This window comes from Notolabrus celidotus, chromosome 5, assembly GCF_009762535.1.
Source record: "Notolabrus celidotus isolate fNotCel1 chromosome 5, fNotCel1.pri, whole genome shotgun sequence".
NCBI lineage: Eukaryota > Metazoa > Chordata > Actinopteri > Labriformes > Labridae > Notolabrus > Notolabrus celidotus.
Window position 1 is genome coordinate 11,247,410 of NC_048276.1, and position 18,129 is coordinate 11,265,538.

The window sequence follows — 18,129 nt, forward strand, 5'->3', positions numbered from 1 at the left end:
TGGTTAAGTTCATCTGTTCAACTAGAACTCAAAATCTGCAGGAGAAGAGTACAGCTGAACCCTCCACTAAAACCTGAAATGTATAAATAGTTAAACAATGCCACATGAATAATACATCTTAAAGCACACTCCGTGTAATCTGCCACTTTCTCAAATATTCAACCGTTTTTTCAAAGAGATGTCAGTTTTTATTCACTAATTGCATAACAAATCTCTGTTCACACCTATTCCACAGACTCACTTGTGCATGTTCTAGGGAACAGCTGCTGATTTCATCCTTTAAAGGGAACAGGATGTAATTTTAAGCTAGTTCTCAAACATATTTGGATGGTCATTATTAGCTATTACTACTTAATGATGACATCACCTGTTTGGGTAATCACAAGTCCAAAGTTTTATTTAAGGCTGTCCATCAATAAAAAACATGTTTGTACAAGACCTGAAAGTCTGTAATCTAGGGAAACATGCCAAAGTGAGGAGGCCTCACTGTAGATCCAGGGAAGACAAATACGCTACTGTGCTACTATGGTAACAATCTGTAAGGATGACGCAAGAATCACTGTAGGTGTTGATTTTCTGCAACACAGAACATCTTTTTTCAGTTACTCTACATGGAGAGAAGCTACACAGTTTTGTGAAAAGGACCTTTGTGTCACTTTGTGGATCAAATCAAGTGAAATTTGTAAGAATCAGGCAGAACATTGACACTCACAAGAGTGGACAGCAGTGACTGAGCTGCACACTGCTGGATTCCTCCCCTCCTCTTAAATCACATCAGCTGAGAAATGTTGAGTTAAGCAGCTGGAATTTTAGGAAAGGGGCATTTTTTGGGGAGAGAGGACAAAGGTATCAAAAGGGTAGGGATCCGGGTGTATCACATTAACAGAGGCTTTAATACAATTGATAAAGGGACAATGTAGAGCAGAGGAAAGAGGGCCATAAACAAAGCAAACAAACAGGGAGGATAAGAGTGAAAGATAAAGCTGTGGCCCAAAAGTTATCAGCATGACAACAAGAAAGGAGAAGTGGAACAGCAGTATTTAGTCTTTCACTTATTTGTTGACTTAAGTATTTAACACTAAGCTTTTTGTAAAAAACAACAACTGATGTTTAACTTCTATAGACTGTGGATTGTTGATCTCTGTTTTTTGGGCTTTAAACCTACTTCCTTAATGTTTGGGGACTTTCAGATTAAATCTGGTAGTCTATTATTACTCATCTGGTTTGGATAGACAATGAGGCTGGAAAAATACAGAAATTACCTTGAAATATTGTAAATACAAACATAGTTTAAGTTAGTTTATACTTTATGTTTTGTGGACTGATTTAAAACTCACAATTATAAATCTTTTTTATTTGACAAAAGTCATTAAAATCCCAAAAGGTACAATATGTGCTTTTATAAATATTAATGAGACAGTAGGCTTCATCTGAATTTACTGAATGTTGCTGCAAATGAACCAATGGCTGTGGAGCACAGTACATGTAATAGAACTGAATAGAGCTAACAAAGCTTTTTGGAGGAGGGGTGAAACATTATCAAGAATGTCTGCCAAGTCAGATCAAGCTTTGTATCATCATGACAAAGACTACTGAAAACATTCACAGAGAAGAACCAGCTCCATGTTCATGGATTCAGACTTTTGGGTCTGCCCTGAGACAAAAGGTCAAAGTTTAATATGTTCACTTGTGTTCTTAACTATTAACAGAACGGGAGACTCATAAGAGAACGTGTAATATGTTACTGTTGTATATGTGTCAGTGTTTAACTAAGGATTTACTGGTGCAATAAATTAGAAGATAACTCTTCAGGGTCTGTCTTTGAGTCCAACATGTGTAAAGGTCAAACTCAAATCAAACATACAACAGCTTCAGATATCAAAGAAACTGAAACCTTTGACTGTTTAAACTGCACATTCCTAAACTGTAGACTGTACACATTTTTCTTCATGTGTCCTCATGAAAGAGGCTATTATCAGGACTTCTCTTGTGGGGCACCATAAGGTGTGATGGCTGCTTTGAGTGTCTCATAGAGAAGATGAATTGTCATGAAATTAGCTGTAGACATACACAAACTTTTCGGGTTATTTGTCTTAATGTGTTTTAACACTTTGCCTTTGTAGTGATCTATAGTGGTTATGCAAATTATAATCTTGACAGGGTGGGCAGAGCTCTTAAACAAAGCCACAGTGTCAACAGACTGAGCTGAAATGTGCTGGACTCTATATGCAGATTGATTTGACAAGCTGTGTGGTCTGGTTGTCCCTGGTGTGACTTGTGGTACGGATAATCAGTTAGCGTTGTTATGGGGGTTGGGCCAGTCAAAATCAAGTATTTAACACATCTAGGTAATCAGCGTTATTCAAAGGGGCTAGTTACAAAAAACATTCAAAAGTGGATGCCAGAGGCAATGCTTTAAGGAAGACAAGTAGTCAAATGCAAATGCATGGGAGCCAAGAAGAGTTGTACACTTACAAATTGTCTTAAGCTGTTATCTAAAGATCACAAGTCAATTATTTTGATATCTTGTGAAAATGAGTCTGTTATCTCAGGACAACAAGATAACTGACAAGTTATAACGTGAAACAAAAAGTGGTGTCTTCTGTAATGTTTATCTGAAATCAGGAGTTTTGTGTTTGGATGCAAAGATGGCATCTCGATGGCTTTCACTCCTAATAGAAGCTGAAAATGTTTGATCAGAGAGCTCCCATTAAACATCTGAAGATATGCTAATCACAGCTTAGTTAATAAGTTTTCCTAAACACTTACTAAAATGATCTTGAGAAGGTAAATCTAGTGTGATCTAATGTACCTTACCCTCATATTCAAGTGTTCCATAATATCTAAAAAAAACCCCCCAAAAAAACAGGAGTCAATTTTTTTGTGAATACTTATCTCCTTAACCAAAGATATCAATATTTTGCAGGCATGATAAATAAACCCATAACCAGTAAATATACTAAACACATGATTGGTGATGCTGGGTTCATTGGGTGAAGTTTATTCTTATTATTTAAGGGTGTTAGTGACCCAGTGTATGTTCAAGCTTAAAAGAAGAGATAAAGTTATTCATTAAGTCTTTGGAGTAAATAAAACAGTTAAAAGAACAATCAACAGTTAGAAATGTTCACAGTCTTAGGAAGGTTCAAAAGTTACTTATTTCCTAGCATTAAACGGAAATGTAAACTGTGATTGGCCAACTCGACTAAAGTTAAGATAAATATTCAGAAACAGTCCATGGCTAAAGGTTTGCCAAATATGGCTAACATTACATGAGCAGCCTTTGGTCCAGTCAAGTTGTTATATGCCAGTAAAACCACACACAGCCTATATACAACCATAGACTGTATAAATAATGGACGTAGTATCCGTGACGTCACCCATCTGTTCCTGAGCGCTGTTTTAAAGCCAATCATCGGAGGGAGCCACATTGAAAATGTGGAAATCAACCAGGCAATGTGCGACGTAAAGAGGCGGGGTTTGAGCCTCTTAACCAACAGCTGTGTGTTCCCGTCCAGGAGTCAACTGAGTCATGTCCTTATTTGGGCAAAAAAAAAAGAAACTCGTAATCTTAATATCTTCTGAACCATCACGTCAGAAAAAGATTCACCCCCCGTACAGTGTGTGCCGATAGAGAAATTAGCTACGTAGAGCCAAGCCTTTTTTTGAACCAGGCTGTAAACATGTTTATTAATGCTGTAAAGATCGTCTTTTTTGAATGGGTGTCTATGTGGTTTCCGGTGGTTTCCTGGTTTCAGCCTCAAGCAGATTCTCAATGAATTGCAGTTTCCGCATGGGCTTCATATTTTAGGACCAGAGGATACCGCTTGCATACAACTCTATCTCCATTTTTGGATCAAAATAGAGAAAAACTGTGCAGTGCTAAGAGATGCTATCTGTCATCTGTGCTTGTCTATATCAGGATAGTAAACCATTACAGTATTAAGTCAGTAGTTATTGACCGGAGCTACAGCCTTACCAAGTGGTGGTTGGTTGAACTACAGCTTAGGCGTAACAAATGATCATCAAGCATTTCAGGCAAACAATAATAATAATACGAAAACTAATTGGCTAGTGAGGCTCAAGGTCAAGTTACACTTTATTATCTCTGAGAGGAAATTTGAGTGATTACTGTCTGTCATCTCATGAACAAACATGCACTTTCCTATGGAAAAAAAGATACAGAGAGAATTCATCCACTACTTGTTCAACATATATATTTTGGCGTTCAATCTAGGGATTGTCTTTGTGTGAAAACAATGGCAGTGCATCTTCAACTGCAAAACCTTCACAACTACAGCCATGGCTACATATATAACATCTCTATCTAGTTAAAGACGTAAGAGAACGATGTCAAACAGAAGAAGTCAAAGACAGATAGTGCCCTCGGCAATTTGAATAATTTCTTCTGTGCACTGATTTTCAAATGTTTCTCAAGGTACTGTTACAGCTCTACTTATCACATGAAAATAATCCTCATTATCCTGTTACATAACATAGAAATTAATTTTCAACCTCTTGGTAATGCTATTAAAAGACAATTTCAAACATGGCTGTTGTTGGCCTCCATACAAAGTGTCTCAGCACCCTTATATCTCACCTTGGCAGACTTTCAGCGTTAACTGAGCTCCTTATCTTGCTGCAGTGACCTCTGACCTTCTTTTGAGCTGTATGGTTAAAATGTTTTGTGTAATACTTTAAGCCATCAAGTTAAACCAGTACAAAATAACTATTTAACTGGGGGTCTGTTTTAATCTCTTCTTACATAATTTGAGTTGTTCACAATCCTCAGAACGGAGACCAATGCAACACACAAGTGAGAGTCTGAACGTCTGTCCACTGTTGACTGTACATGCCTGAGAAGTTTTCTTAACACTCACTCTGACGAAGCAGCACATGAAAAAATACCTGATTACATTGCACTATTTATTTTGTAAGTGCTCAAAGTTCTCTTTTATAGTTTACCCTGCCTCCAATCCAGAACTTATCCTACCCTTATCTCTAGAAAAAAGTCATCATCCACTTTAAAACTTTCTCGTTTCACTCTCTGCGACTGATTTAGCAGATTTAACATTTGTTAAGTAGTTAAATCGTCTAAATTTCTGTCAAATACTCTTCCTTTTGTGGCTCCAAGTGACTCAAAAGGAAAAAAACTCTTCCCTGATTACAGTCTCGCAGCTGACTAAACTGAGAGTTTATTGTTGTGCTTTGATGCACCTGCAGCTTCATCCACTCATCCACTCTGACATCTCATGCTGATCATTACACAAGTGTACACATTCCTCAAAACTTATCAACAGGGCTCAATCCAGGCAGAAATGTCCCTGAGTCTGTCTGCATGGACTCTCCAAGCACTGTTTAATACATTTTTACCCTTTTTTTAAACACAAGTAATAATTTTTGTAGTTTTTAATGTCATTGTGTCACCACTTTTGGTCTGAAAATCTGGTTTCAAACACATTCGGTTCAAGCAATCACATAGTTGAATATTTACCATGCTTGCAATATATGTCAAACAGCATTTACTTAGTGTTCTTTTCCTCATCGGCTAAGCACCTTCTACTTCCAGTCTAGACAAAAAATCCTTAAAGATTAATGCACCACATGGGGAATAATTACAGAAAACATGCATGAGAAGCACCAATAAAGCCATATTAGTTTGCTTGACCTCACATGTGTCCACACACTCATTCACAGAAAAACACACACACACACAAGGAGAGAGTCACACACACACATGCACCCCATCACCCTGTCCTTCATAAAGAGGGAAAAAGAGCTGAGCTCAGTTATGTGCACATTCTTGATCCTGGAGCTCAGTCACACTGAAACACTTGAGCACAACATTGTTACTGAACAGTCAGGAATCAGCATTCTACCTACGTGTTTAGACGATCAAGCTGCTAATACCTCAAGAGCTTTTCTTTCTCCAACACACTGCTGCAGCAACCTTTTCTACTTTTGTTTGCTCGCTTTTTGTCTGTTGTTGACGACTCTTTGGAACCTTTTGCATGGATTTTATCAGACGATAAAATATCATGGGTGTTTTAAGGAAAGTATCCTACTTTTTAATACACTTTTAAAGATGTGTTACCTCTCAAAAGAAGACTAATTCAGCTGGTAAGTTTTTTGTAACATATCTAAAATCATGTCTCTGATGTTTTATTGAATATAAAATATTTTCTTTTTGTTTTATTAATTTCCAACTATTCTAAAAGGAACCCAACAGGATCTAAAGCCTTTTACATTTAAGTCACCCTGTGAAGTTCTACCCGTAGGAACGATGGCTTTTGGTGACCTCCTGGAGCAAGTGGGAAGCACAGGTCGCTTCCAGTTCCTCCATGTGACCCTCCTCATCACCCCCGTGCTGTTGATGGCCAGTCACAACCTGCTGCAGAACTTTGTGGCCGCCGTGCCCGCTCACTACTGCAGCGCTCACACTAACCTCTCTCAGTCCCAGCTGAGCCCGGAGCAGATGCTTCTCGTCACCGTGCCGCTGGACCAGACAGGGAAGCCGGAGAGGTGTCAGCGTTACGTCACCCCTCAGTGGCACCTCGCAGCTGAGAACAACACCTCTGGCTTCTCGGAGAAGGATCTGTACGATGTGGGGGATGCTGACCTGCAGGGATGCACAGACGGGTGGTCCTACAACATGACTGAGCATGGCTCCACGATCATATCTGATGTAGGACTGCGTATATCTTGTTAAATCATTTTTTGAATGTGTGTTTGTGTGGTTTCTTCTTATTTGTTTTTATTTTTCTGACATTTTCATCAGTTTCACTTGGTGTGTGATATGCGCTCTTTGAAGCAAATGAGTCAAACTGTCTACATGGGAGGGGTGCTGGTAGGAGCTTTTCTCGTTGGAGGCCTGTCAGACAGGTAATCGTCTTACTAATCATACGGTATATTTATTCATAAGGTATTTATCTTTTTAAGTTAACATTAGATGTTACTTGTCTGCTAAATGTTTTGATCACAGTTGAAACATCATATAAGAAAAGGAGATCTTGGTCAAGCCATAGCCTGTACAGTTCCACTAAAAATGACCCTAGTGTTTGTAAATCCACCTGACTCTTAGGTATGGTCGACGCATCCTCCTGCTCTTCTGTCACCTGCTGATGGCTGTGGGAGGAACATGCGTTGCTTTCTCCACCTCCTTCTCTCTCTTCTGCCTGTCCCGGTTTGCATGTGGCATGGCTTTATCCGGCATGGGGCTCAACACCTTCTCACTCAGTAAGATCTTCACCTGGATGGAGAACAATCACAGTGTTTAGTAGGATGTTGAATTACAAAGTCTATAAAACATCTCTTCTTCTGTGATTCATTGTTTCACAGTTGTGGAGTGGATCCCCACTCGGGTGCGGACTGTTGTGGGGACATTAACAGGTTACTGCTACACAGTGGGGCAGCTGATCCTGGCATGCATAGCCTACTTCATCCGGGACTGGAGGTGGTTAACCCTAACTGTGTCTCTGCCCTTCTATGTATTTTTCCTCTACGCATGGTCAGTACCAACCTCAAATAAAAGTTAGGCTCCATGATTGATGCTGCAGCAACTGCATTAATAACAAACTTCACACCCTACAGGTGGTTTCATGAGTCTTCAAGATGGTTAGTCTTGAGTAACAACCCTGAGAAAGCCATCAAGAACCTTAAGAGTGTGGCCAAATTCAACGGGCGCCGCGAGGAGGGAGATAAAATTGACATTCAAGTGAGGAAAGGTTTGCATTACTGCAGCATCTCTCTGAGTTTATGACTGTGCATAAAATAAATCTCAACCATCAGATCTCTCTCCTCATGCATAGATGGTGCAGGAGTCTATGAAGAAAGAGTTGTCCTGTTCTAAGGGCACTTACACCATCCTGGATCTGTTCCGCACCACCACAATGAGGAACATGACAATCTGCCTCAGTGCCGTCTGGTACTTGTTGCACTCTGGTTGCACAAAAATAGAACTTTTTTTCTGAGGGAATATGAAATTCAATAACAAAGTGCCTGTTTTTTCCTTCTTCTTTTACATCCAGGTTCTCAACAAGCTTCGCCTACTATGGCCTCGCAATGGATCTGCAAAAGTTTGGAGTGGATATCTATTTAATCCAAGTGATCTTCGGAGCTGTCGACATCCCTGCTAAAGTTGTCATAACTGTGACGATGAGCTTTTTCGGGAGACGTCCATCACAATGTGGAGCTGTCATAGTTGGTGGATTGATGATTTTGGCCAACCTGCTGGTGCCCTATGGTATTTAAAACACATGCACACAAACAGAGGCTGAATATTCCCACACAGGAATAACACAGTGATCTGATGCATGTTCCACTCCTGTGCAGATAAACAGACTCTGCGCACCAGTCTGGCTTGTGTGGGTAAAGGTTGCCTGGCTGCCTCCTTCAACTGCTGTTACCTTTACACTGGAGAGCTGTACCCCACCATTATTCGGTAAGTTTGATGCAAGTGTTTTACTTGTATCATTTCCTAAAATATACCAAAATTGAGGTTTACAGTAAATTTCTGCAGAGAAGGCTGTGTGGTAGGTGTGTTCTGCAATTCAGTGAGCAAATACATTCTGTTGCAGGGGAGCAGCTAGAGGTCAGAGAGGATTTGGGCAGTTACATATTAACAGTGTCAAACAGAGTCACCAAGATGACACCAGGGCCATATGGAGGATCATAAACTAAGTGACCATTCAGTTACATATTTTTGTTGCATAAGACAGCTCCTCCAACTGAAACATCTCAGGGGATTCTTGCATTTCATGGATAATTTGGAGTCGGTGGGGCAATATGTCAAAACCATCAGATTTTGTATGGCAGAATCCCGATCATGAGTTTACCGTCATTCTCTTACTACTTTGCAAGTTACTGACCAGTACTAACAAACCAGTTTCCCTATCTAATAAATACAGCCCTAAAATACCAAAAGAATAACAGACCATTTTGACAGAAGTACATTTTTTTTATTATATAATTTTATTAGGTTTTTCTGCTGTATACATTAACCAAAAGTGCATGTTACCCAGTTTTATATTATTACAGACAAACAAGAACACAGCGTACAATGACAACCACTAGAGTCCAATCCCATGTGTTTTGAAATAAGTTATCTTAAAAACAAGAAAACAGAAAGGACTCATGAATTAGAAAGAAGATATGATACATAAAATAAATAAATAAAATAAAACATAAAAAAAATAAAAGTAAAAATAAACACAAATAAAATACCAGATTTTAGTCATTATTTCTTTATTTCTTTATTTATTAGGATCCCCATTAGCTTCCACATTGTGGTTGCTAGTCTTTCTGGGGTCCACACAACAAAACAAAAACAAGAAAAACAATTATTTAAAATCACACATTATCCATAAAAAAAAAGATGCAATAGCAGCTAATTATAAAAATCAAGAATGAAAATGAAAAACAAACTAAGAATCTGTGCAAATAAACGATGAATAGCATTAAACTACAAATAATGGAAACAAAAACCAAGTTGTCACAAACACGTGGCACCAAAAATGAATAAAACAAAGACTTTCAAAACAGTGATTAAATAATAACATCTATGAGGAATTTATCAGCATTTGTTTAAGTGACTTTTTAAAAGAAAATCTGTTTTTGATCATTCTCATGTTAAATCTTTGTGTGCAATTTTGCCAACTTGTGCCAAGTACAATGGACATCAAACAACAACAACACGAAGTGCACTCTTGCTAAATAATGGCGATCTTCTCAAGCTAGTCTATCAGTCTACATTTACTTTACTTTGTTCCTGAGGTATTTAGTACATAAGCATTTATTTCAATAACAAACGTCTGGTACTTCCTGCATGAATTTGCCTTTCCTGTTAGATTTAAAGCAACATCATTCATATGGTAATGTTATGATATACATTTTATTCTATAGGGTTGGTACATGAATTAGGAACTGCGAGAGTTCTTTTATTCTGTTCTGAGTTGTAAAAAAATATTTTGAAGCTGGCAAACATTTTCAAGTCCAAGGTAATGATTGATGTCATTTAGGTAGGACTAAATGACATACGTTCATGTATGAGCAAAGAACAACAACAGATAGATCTGCTGGTACAATGATCTCTCTGGATTTGCAGATCATGGAAACATTCTCATCCTTCACAATCTAATATCGTCTGAATGCACAGCCCCAAAGTGGAGCATCAGAGCCATGACAAACCCATAGACAGTAACTTTGCCTGCAGATCTGTTGTTTACAAACTCACTCATTGATCTTTTAACGTATCTATGTCAAGACTTGTTTGCTGTCCTCTCTTATTATTGTGACACCAAAAACAAACCATATACAAACATTCTACCTGGTTAAATAGTAACCATTAGCCTTCTGACCCAATTACATGTTGTTATACTACATTGCATCAGCATTATGATTAGTGAAACAAGCTGGGATGGAAATGTTCAGTTTAGAGTTTAAGTGGTGTATGTTGTGTTTTTCAGTTGAATTCAATGTTAAGCCCTGTGTCCACCAAGTGGTTCAGTTCGGTTCGTCTCGGTACAGCACGCATTTTGTGGCGTTTCCATTGACTAAAACCGGGACAGGTCCCTGAATTACCGAGCCGTACCGTCCCACTTTCTGGTACCCCTCTGTTGGGGTGCCAGACATACCGATCCGACCTCAGAAGGTGGAGCTAGAAACCCTACAGTCCATTGATTGGTCGCAAGAATCGTCACTTCCTGTGTGACAGCGGTAATAACGAACAACACATAACCCTGCCATGTTTAAATCTCCAGAGGACTTCGGGAAGATAACTTTTTTTGTTTGGAAAATGGCGTCAAGAAACAGCGTTCCATGGTCGACCGCGGAGGTGCAGACTTTGCTCACGTTTTTCTTCTTCGTTGTATTTGTTAGCGGGGTACACTGTGTCACGCTGCCATGACGTCACGCTATTACGTAGCTGACGCGGCTATCGGCATCAGGCTAACACCCCGCCCACCAAGTGGGACACGGTTAGCTGTGGAAACGCAAACAGGATCAGGGGTTACCGATCCGACCCTTACCAAACTGTACAGATCCATACCATACCGCTTGGTGGAAACGAGCCATTAGTGTCCCTCAGAAAATGTCACTAATGTAATATACAAATAGCAACAGAGTTGAAGCCTGTGGGGATTTAGCCCTGCCTGGAGGGCTCAAAGGGCATTCTTCTTTTTGGGCTATTTTAGATAACGGCATGCTCCCATTATATGATCCAAATGTGAAAAAAGGGGGGGGAAGACATAAATCCCCCCTGCTAGTATTACTAAGTTAATGGTTTAACAAGTTATATTGACAAGAAGGGTGTACATTTCTAATAGATGGCAACTTCAGGCACAAAATGCCAATATATGAGGTTTTCCATGGTAGAATCAGGGTTATCAAATTTGTCTTTAAACCTTGAAGGTATTACTCTGGATTGTCACAACACATTGTCTTTTCAGTGACTATTTGGGAAGCTAATATCATAACAACTGTCCATCCCTATGTTTAATCAACTTCCAGCCTATATCCAAACTCCTCATTCCTTATTCCACCCCTCGTCCACTCAGATCATCTAATCTCAGCCTTCTTTCCATTCCCCCCCCTTTCTAACTGTAAAACAAAAGGTGACCGTGCTTTTTCCATCCATGCCCCCTTCCTCTGGAATTTGCTCCCTCAAGCCGTCCGGTCTGCTGAGTCTGTTGATAGCATTAAAAAATTACTCAAAATACATTTGTATACTCAGGGCTTCATAGAACCTCCCATCTAACCTCTACTGTTGTCTGTCTATTGCTTTGTTTGTCTGATTATTTCTGCATATGTATTTTGTTTCTATCTTGCTTGTTTTTATTGTTTTGTGCCTGTGAAGCACTTTGTAACCGATTATTTTAAAAGTGCTATATAAATACATTTTTACTTATTCAGTTACTCTGATGATTATTAATGTATTTTTATATTTAAAACAAAGACAACGTGACTCCTCAGAACCCACTAGATCCCTTTGATATTCTGAAAAAATAGCATGCATCATGATCACTGAGTTAAAGTGCAGCCTGGCACTAAGGGACATCTAACAGCTTTGTTTTCTCTCGCAGTCAGAATGGTATGGGCTGGGTGTCTATGATGGCTCGTGTAGGATCCATGGTGGCCCCAATGGTGCTTCTAATGGGGGACTACTTGCCTTGGATACCAGGTTTGATCTACGGAGGATCGCTTATATTAAGCGGAGCGGCAGCTATATTTCTCCCTGAAACACTTGGATCACCTCTTCCTGATACAATACAAGATGTGGAAGACAGGTAAGCTTGAGCTTCAGCCAACAGCAGCAACACCAGGGAGGTGTGAGTTAGGGAGCTATGGAGGGTATGAAGAAGGTGATAATGACTTGTGAAAAACAAACAGTAAGAAATAATATTACCTCAAAATAACAAGAGAATTATTGAAGATTCAGTTATAAAATAAAATGCATGTGAAAGGGTTGCCACCTTGGATTTGTGAAAAAAAGGGACACTCGACCAATTGTTTGGGGCGGAGGGCTCGGCCACTATTAATTTGTAATTTGTCATTTATTTATTATAGGATAGCCCCTTGAGATGCAGCATCTCTTTTTTTAGGGGGTCCCAACAAAAACACAAAGCAAATTAATACACACAAAACAGTAAATCACAACAAACACAAATACACAAACACAGACAGCTCTCCCTCACCCTTACTCCTCCTGGACCCACCCAGCACCCCACCATAGAACAAAACCATGACAATAGACAGCATCAACAAAGAGAAAGTTCAGAAATAGTAATAATATTTGGTTTATGCAGGATAACCCAGGCCCTTAGAAGATCAATTTTAGGAACAAGGCTCCTGATATTAACATGGATCATTTTTAAACCCTTTAGAGAATCAATTATACCTTAAAGAAGAGAACAGTTGACATGAGGTCATTGAACAAAAGTCAGAAAGCTGAGGTGGATGAGAGAAGGGGAGAAGAGGGGAGAGCAAGGGGACTAGACAAGACAAACAGACAAACATCACAACAAGCAGACAAACACACATGCACACACAATAATAAATACGATGAAAGGTAGGTTTACAAAGATCAACAAAATCAGGGCCCTCATTATTCATAACCATATTACCAGTTCAGACTGACCAAATGAACATAAAATTCAGACATAGGACACTGGTAAGCTCTGCCGCTGCAAACTTGTCTTTTCTTCTGCTCATAAAAGTTGCAATAGCTGCCTGTTTTGGTTTGTTTGATACCACAGCTTAATGCTTTCTTGTTTTTGCGTGGATTTCCAATACGTTTTCCCCTTCATATTTTACGGACATTTTTCGCGGGACACAAGAAGCATGTGGCGGAGTAATCGTCTCCCTTGGTCGGCCGTACCCATTCAAACTCCGACAGTGTCGCCCAGTCAGGATTGTAACTAGTATATTGTTTATTTTCGTGCTGGTGCCTTGCATGTTTTTGCTCCATCTCCTTACTCGTCAGTCCTCCTATTTCAAATGGAAACGCCAAAAGTTGGTGAAAAGATGACCTCAGCGCGGAGTACGTCGGTCAATTCCGCTTCCTGTCTCTGTTCGGTCAAGTTTCCCTCCCTGCTTGAGCCGCTTTGAACGCTAGGGCGCGCGCCTGTGACGTACGCATAGACGGGAAGAAAACAGAGACAATTTTAAATAGGGGGACCTTTCTAGACTACAGAACAACAGAAATCTAATGAAGTTGTTGAATTTTCCCCCAAAAACGGGACAAAATATGTCCCGAGAGAGATTTTTATTTTCCCGTGACAGCTGGTGAAAGAAATTAGCATCACAAAATTACTTCTGTAGATTACTCTTGAACAAAACAAGTTGGTATATAATCAAAGAAAGTCACAGTACAAATATAACTGAGCTGAAAAAGCATCTGTGGATTCATAAAATGCAACAGCAGAGAGCAAAACGACTGAAGCACTTGAGGGACAGCGGAGAGTCCACAGAGACAACACAACAAACTCCTGCTAGCAAGAAACTACCTGCTAGCTCCCTGTCTAACATGAGTAGGATACACACAGCTCATAGCAGAAGCTAACTTTTAGCTAACTTACTGTATTGGTGAATATTCTTTAGACAGCCGTCTTCTCCACCCTCCTTATCCTCTTCAGTGTCCTCCATATGACAAAACAAACAAGGAAACTGTCGGCCGTGGTCTGATAAGGACGCCATTTTGGGGCTTCGGGTGAGGTCACAGGTAGCAATGAAGGAGTTCCTGCCTTACAGGTGTACTGCCGTTTTTCCTCTTAGTGCTCCACACTGACTCTTACCTCTTCACAGCATAGACCAGGGGGTCCCCTAGTGTGGGTCGGGTACCCCTGGGGGGTCGTGAGACACAAATGGGGGGTCTTGAGATGTCTTCCATGATTAAAAAAAAAAGTTATATCTTAAAATATGTATTATTATTATTTATTTATTTTTATTTACCTTGTTTTCTTTTGTTTATCTTCATTTTTGTTTGTACTGTTAATTATTATTATTCCTTTTGTTATTATTTTTGCATCTTATTATATTTTTTTTTCTTCTCTTTGTTGATTTTGTATTACTTATATTATTTATTTATTTATTTATTTTACCTTTATTTTACCAGGTAAATTATGTTTGAGAACCAGTTCTCATTTACAAACATGACCATAATTTGTTTACATGTGCTGAACAAAAAAATACTGAAAAAATACAATAAAAAAGTTGAATGACAAAAGTTATTTAAATATAGTACCCATTTATAGTAAAAATATTGACAAAAATAGTAGCTAAACTTGAAATAAAACCTTGAAAATAGAAAATGTAATGTTTTTTCTGCCTTTCTTTTTGCCAGATGACTCCGAAGTTTAGGGTTGGTGACATGTTAATTATCAAAAGCATCAGTAGCAGTAGGTTAATTCATAACAGCACGGGAAGCACAGCCACATGCTCATACAGGTAGGCTTAATTTCTGCAGACCAGCTAAATGAAGCCACATTAAATCACTTTGAGGGAAAGCGGGGGTCGCGAGTCCCATTGTCGCTGGTTGTATTACCTAGATTTAAGGCTGGTTTTTATGTTTTGGTCTATTGACTTTCTGGAATGTGACTATTGTTGAAGCATGTTGTATGAAAAATTACCTGACTTACAACAACAAGCATCAACAGAAAATGGTCATAATAATAAACTTGAATGTCATTATATAACTGATAAAACTAGTTTGGTTTAGTTAATTTAATAAAATCATGAGGACAAGGTAGTTTCACCTAAAATCTAAACGACAATCTAACATTATCCAGGAGGACTCTCAGCCAGAGATCTTCACTTGGAAGTGGTCCATCAATAGGATTTACTTGTGAAACACCTGTTCAAGAGGAGGGTGAAAAAAAAATGTGTTAATCCATGTTTGCTTTATTTTTTTTATTTTTTTCAAAAACAGGGGATCTGGGAGAAGCTCCAAAAAGACACCAAAGGAAGCAATAATCTTGCAAGACACCCAGTCGAATCTCCTAAAGCAGGTTGCCTGAGGGCATCTCTGCTCTGCTCCTGACATTTTTACTGACATGTTAATGAAAGTAGAGTGGGTGCTGCTTTTTCTCTGGCCTGCTTATTTGTTTGATTTTCATTTTGAGTGCATTATTTGTTGTGAACGCCGGAAAATGGAGTTTGAATGTTATTGTTAACAGGTCAATATAATGAAATGACTAGCCACAAACAATCAGACATGGTTTACTTTATATACTGTAGCTGAAGTCTTTGAACCAATTCTGTTTTATATTTTATATATCTGTGTTTGAAAAAAGGATGTAATTATTAATAAAAGCCTTTTAGAGGTGAAAGGCTGTTATATGCTATCCTTAGTGTTATTATAGACCTAACTTTCATGACTTTAAACACACCCCTGTATTTGTAGAGAAAAATGTATTCATCTATGTCTTGTGCATCTTTTTTTTCTTGTGGTCTGTTAAAAAATAATTATCATATGATATATTTTATAATAAGTGCTGGCAGACAGTTTTAAGGGACTGAGGGACTGGATGATTTAAATCAAAATGCAGAAAACAGCACCACCCAGTGGAAGAAAATCAAACAAAAGGTAGAACAGTGGATATATTATACTGGCCAGTAGATTGACCTTAAGTATTGTAGGTTTAAAGCTCCTATGTGTCACTTTTGGCAGCCCCTGTGGAAACTCTCATTGCTAATCTTGTCCTGTACTGTATGACATTTACCCTCTGTCAGAGGAAATGTGGCAAACCCACCAGTTGTTCAGAGAGTCACACTCTTAAGGGGTCCTCCCCTACTGCAGCCTGAGCTCCTGGGGCGAGCTGCTCAAGAAATGTTTTCTGGTGAAAGATCTCATCCCTCTTCCTTTTAACAGTCTGTACGTCTCAAAGAATTAGTATATGGAGACAAAGTCCTTTTTTTAAAAACCCAAAATTGTGAAAGTAACTTGAAATGAAATATTCTAATACTCTGAGATTTTTTAAAAAGTGTCAAAATTAACATAGAAAATGCTAGGAACGTTTTAGTTTAATGAGTCTAGAATATATTACATTTTGACTTTCTTTAGTAACTGATAATAAATATTTAATGTGATTCTTCATTTTGGAGATACATTAGTATTACTTACTGTGACTCTTTGCGGTGGAACAGTAAGCCTGTTTCTTCAGCTTGCTGCCAATCCTCTGGTCTGACACCTACCTCCTCGCAGCGGTCGCAGGCGTTAAAAATAACACGATAGGAATTGTTAATCGTGTTTGCTTTTTTAGGTCAGGAAGAGGCATCACGGTTGATATCAGTCTGTTTCACAACCAGCTAAAAAAAATCCTTACAGGCGTTTTAATGAAAAATACAAATAAATATCAAATTACATTTAAGATGTTCTGTGATTTAGAGCTGGAGGCTGGACTTTACACTGCATTCAGAAGTAAACTCAATATCAGTTTTGGAGTTTAGAATTGCTGCCAACTCATCCATCTATCAGCATTGTAACAGTGTTACTGCCAAAATGTTTAAAAGATGTGTTTCTCATAAACGAGGGTTCACTACATGATATAAAACAGAGCACCACTCACTTACAGAGCTGGTGTGTTTCTTCTGACTCCTTCTGTTATGACACCATCTAGTGGTATATTTATGCTAATGCAGGTAAAACTCAGTCATTGTGGAGTGAGGTATATGTGGTGAAAGAAAAGCTTGACTTGTGTTTTTGTGACATAAAAATTCTAAAGTTTGAACTGCTTGTCAACTTAATTTGCCTTTCACACATTATAGCTGCTCTACATTTGGTCTGTAGTTTATCGTCTGCAAACAGGGACATTTTAACATATTATGCAAGTATACTTTGTTCTTCACTATGCACCCTTTGACATATCTTTCTATTACATTACATTATAAGAGACATGAAGGACAAACATTATGTTGATAGGTTTGGAAAATAAATATTTTCAAAGTTATCAACTCAGACTGTTTTAAAACTTGAGGATATAGCCCCAAATGTTACTCCACTAAAAGAGTCATATTTGATTTATGCTCAGCTCTCATGCAGGTGTGTGTTTTATATGTGCATTTGAGCCTGGCACCTGCTATATGAGCAATCATTTCAGAGAGCAAAAAACACTTTTTTTTATTACCTATAAACTTAAAAGCACAGTATTAAACGTATATCAAAACCAGATTTTATGTGTGTTGCAGCAGAGTGTAACCTGAAGTCGAGATCAGAGACATATCAAAATTCATAGCAAAGCTTTCTGCAGAAATAACTACATCGTAAAATGATATGAATAAAGATTTATTTTCTCATATGAACAGGTGGATTCATTTTTCATTTTATTTTACAATCTATGACAATCTCGCATTTTTTTTCTTCTTTTTTTTCTAGCATATTTCAGGAATGACATGGGGGAAAGGTTCTTTTTTATTGCTGAATGTTAAATGAAATACACTTTCACTGACTGGAAAAAGAATTGTCTGCTGCTTTTTTACCATGCACCCATCTAACCGTGACCACAAGGACATGCAGAAGAGAGGTGTTCAAACATTTCAAGCGAGGGTGGGGTCAGGTGTGGTAGTAGTGGTGGTGGTGGTGGTGGTGGTAGTGGTGGTGGTGGTGAGGGGTAAGGGTTGTAAAATCAAAACGTGGAG

At 38.6% G+C, this 18,129-nt stretch overlaps 1 protein-coding gene across 1 annotated transcript; it reads left to right on the forward strand.

The window, feature by feature from the left end:
* Nucleotides 1–6,283: 6,283 nt before the first annotated feature.
* slc22a6l (solute carrier family 22 member 6, like) lies at nucleotides 6,284–15,726 on the forward strand. Its single transcript, XM_034683756.1, has 10 exons — nucleotides 6,284–6,685; nucleotides 6,779–6,882; nucleotides 7,082–7,236; nucleotides 7,339–7,507; nucleotides 7,591–7,714; nucleotides 7,809–7,924; nucleotides 8,028–8,242; nucleotides 8,332–8,440; nucleotides 12,078–12,281; nucleotides 15,422–15,726. Exons 1-10 carry the CDS (start codon nucleotides 6,284–6,286, stop codon nucleotides 15,507–15,509), a joined length of 1,686 nt encoding a protein of 561 aa, XP_034539647.1. The 3' UTR covers nucleotides 15,510–15,726.
* Nucleotides 15,727–18,129: the final 2,403 nt, after the last annotated feature.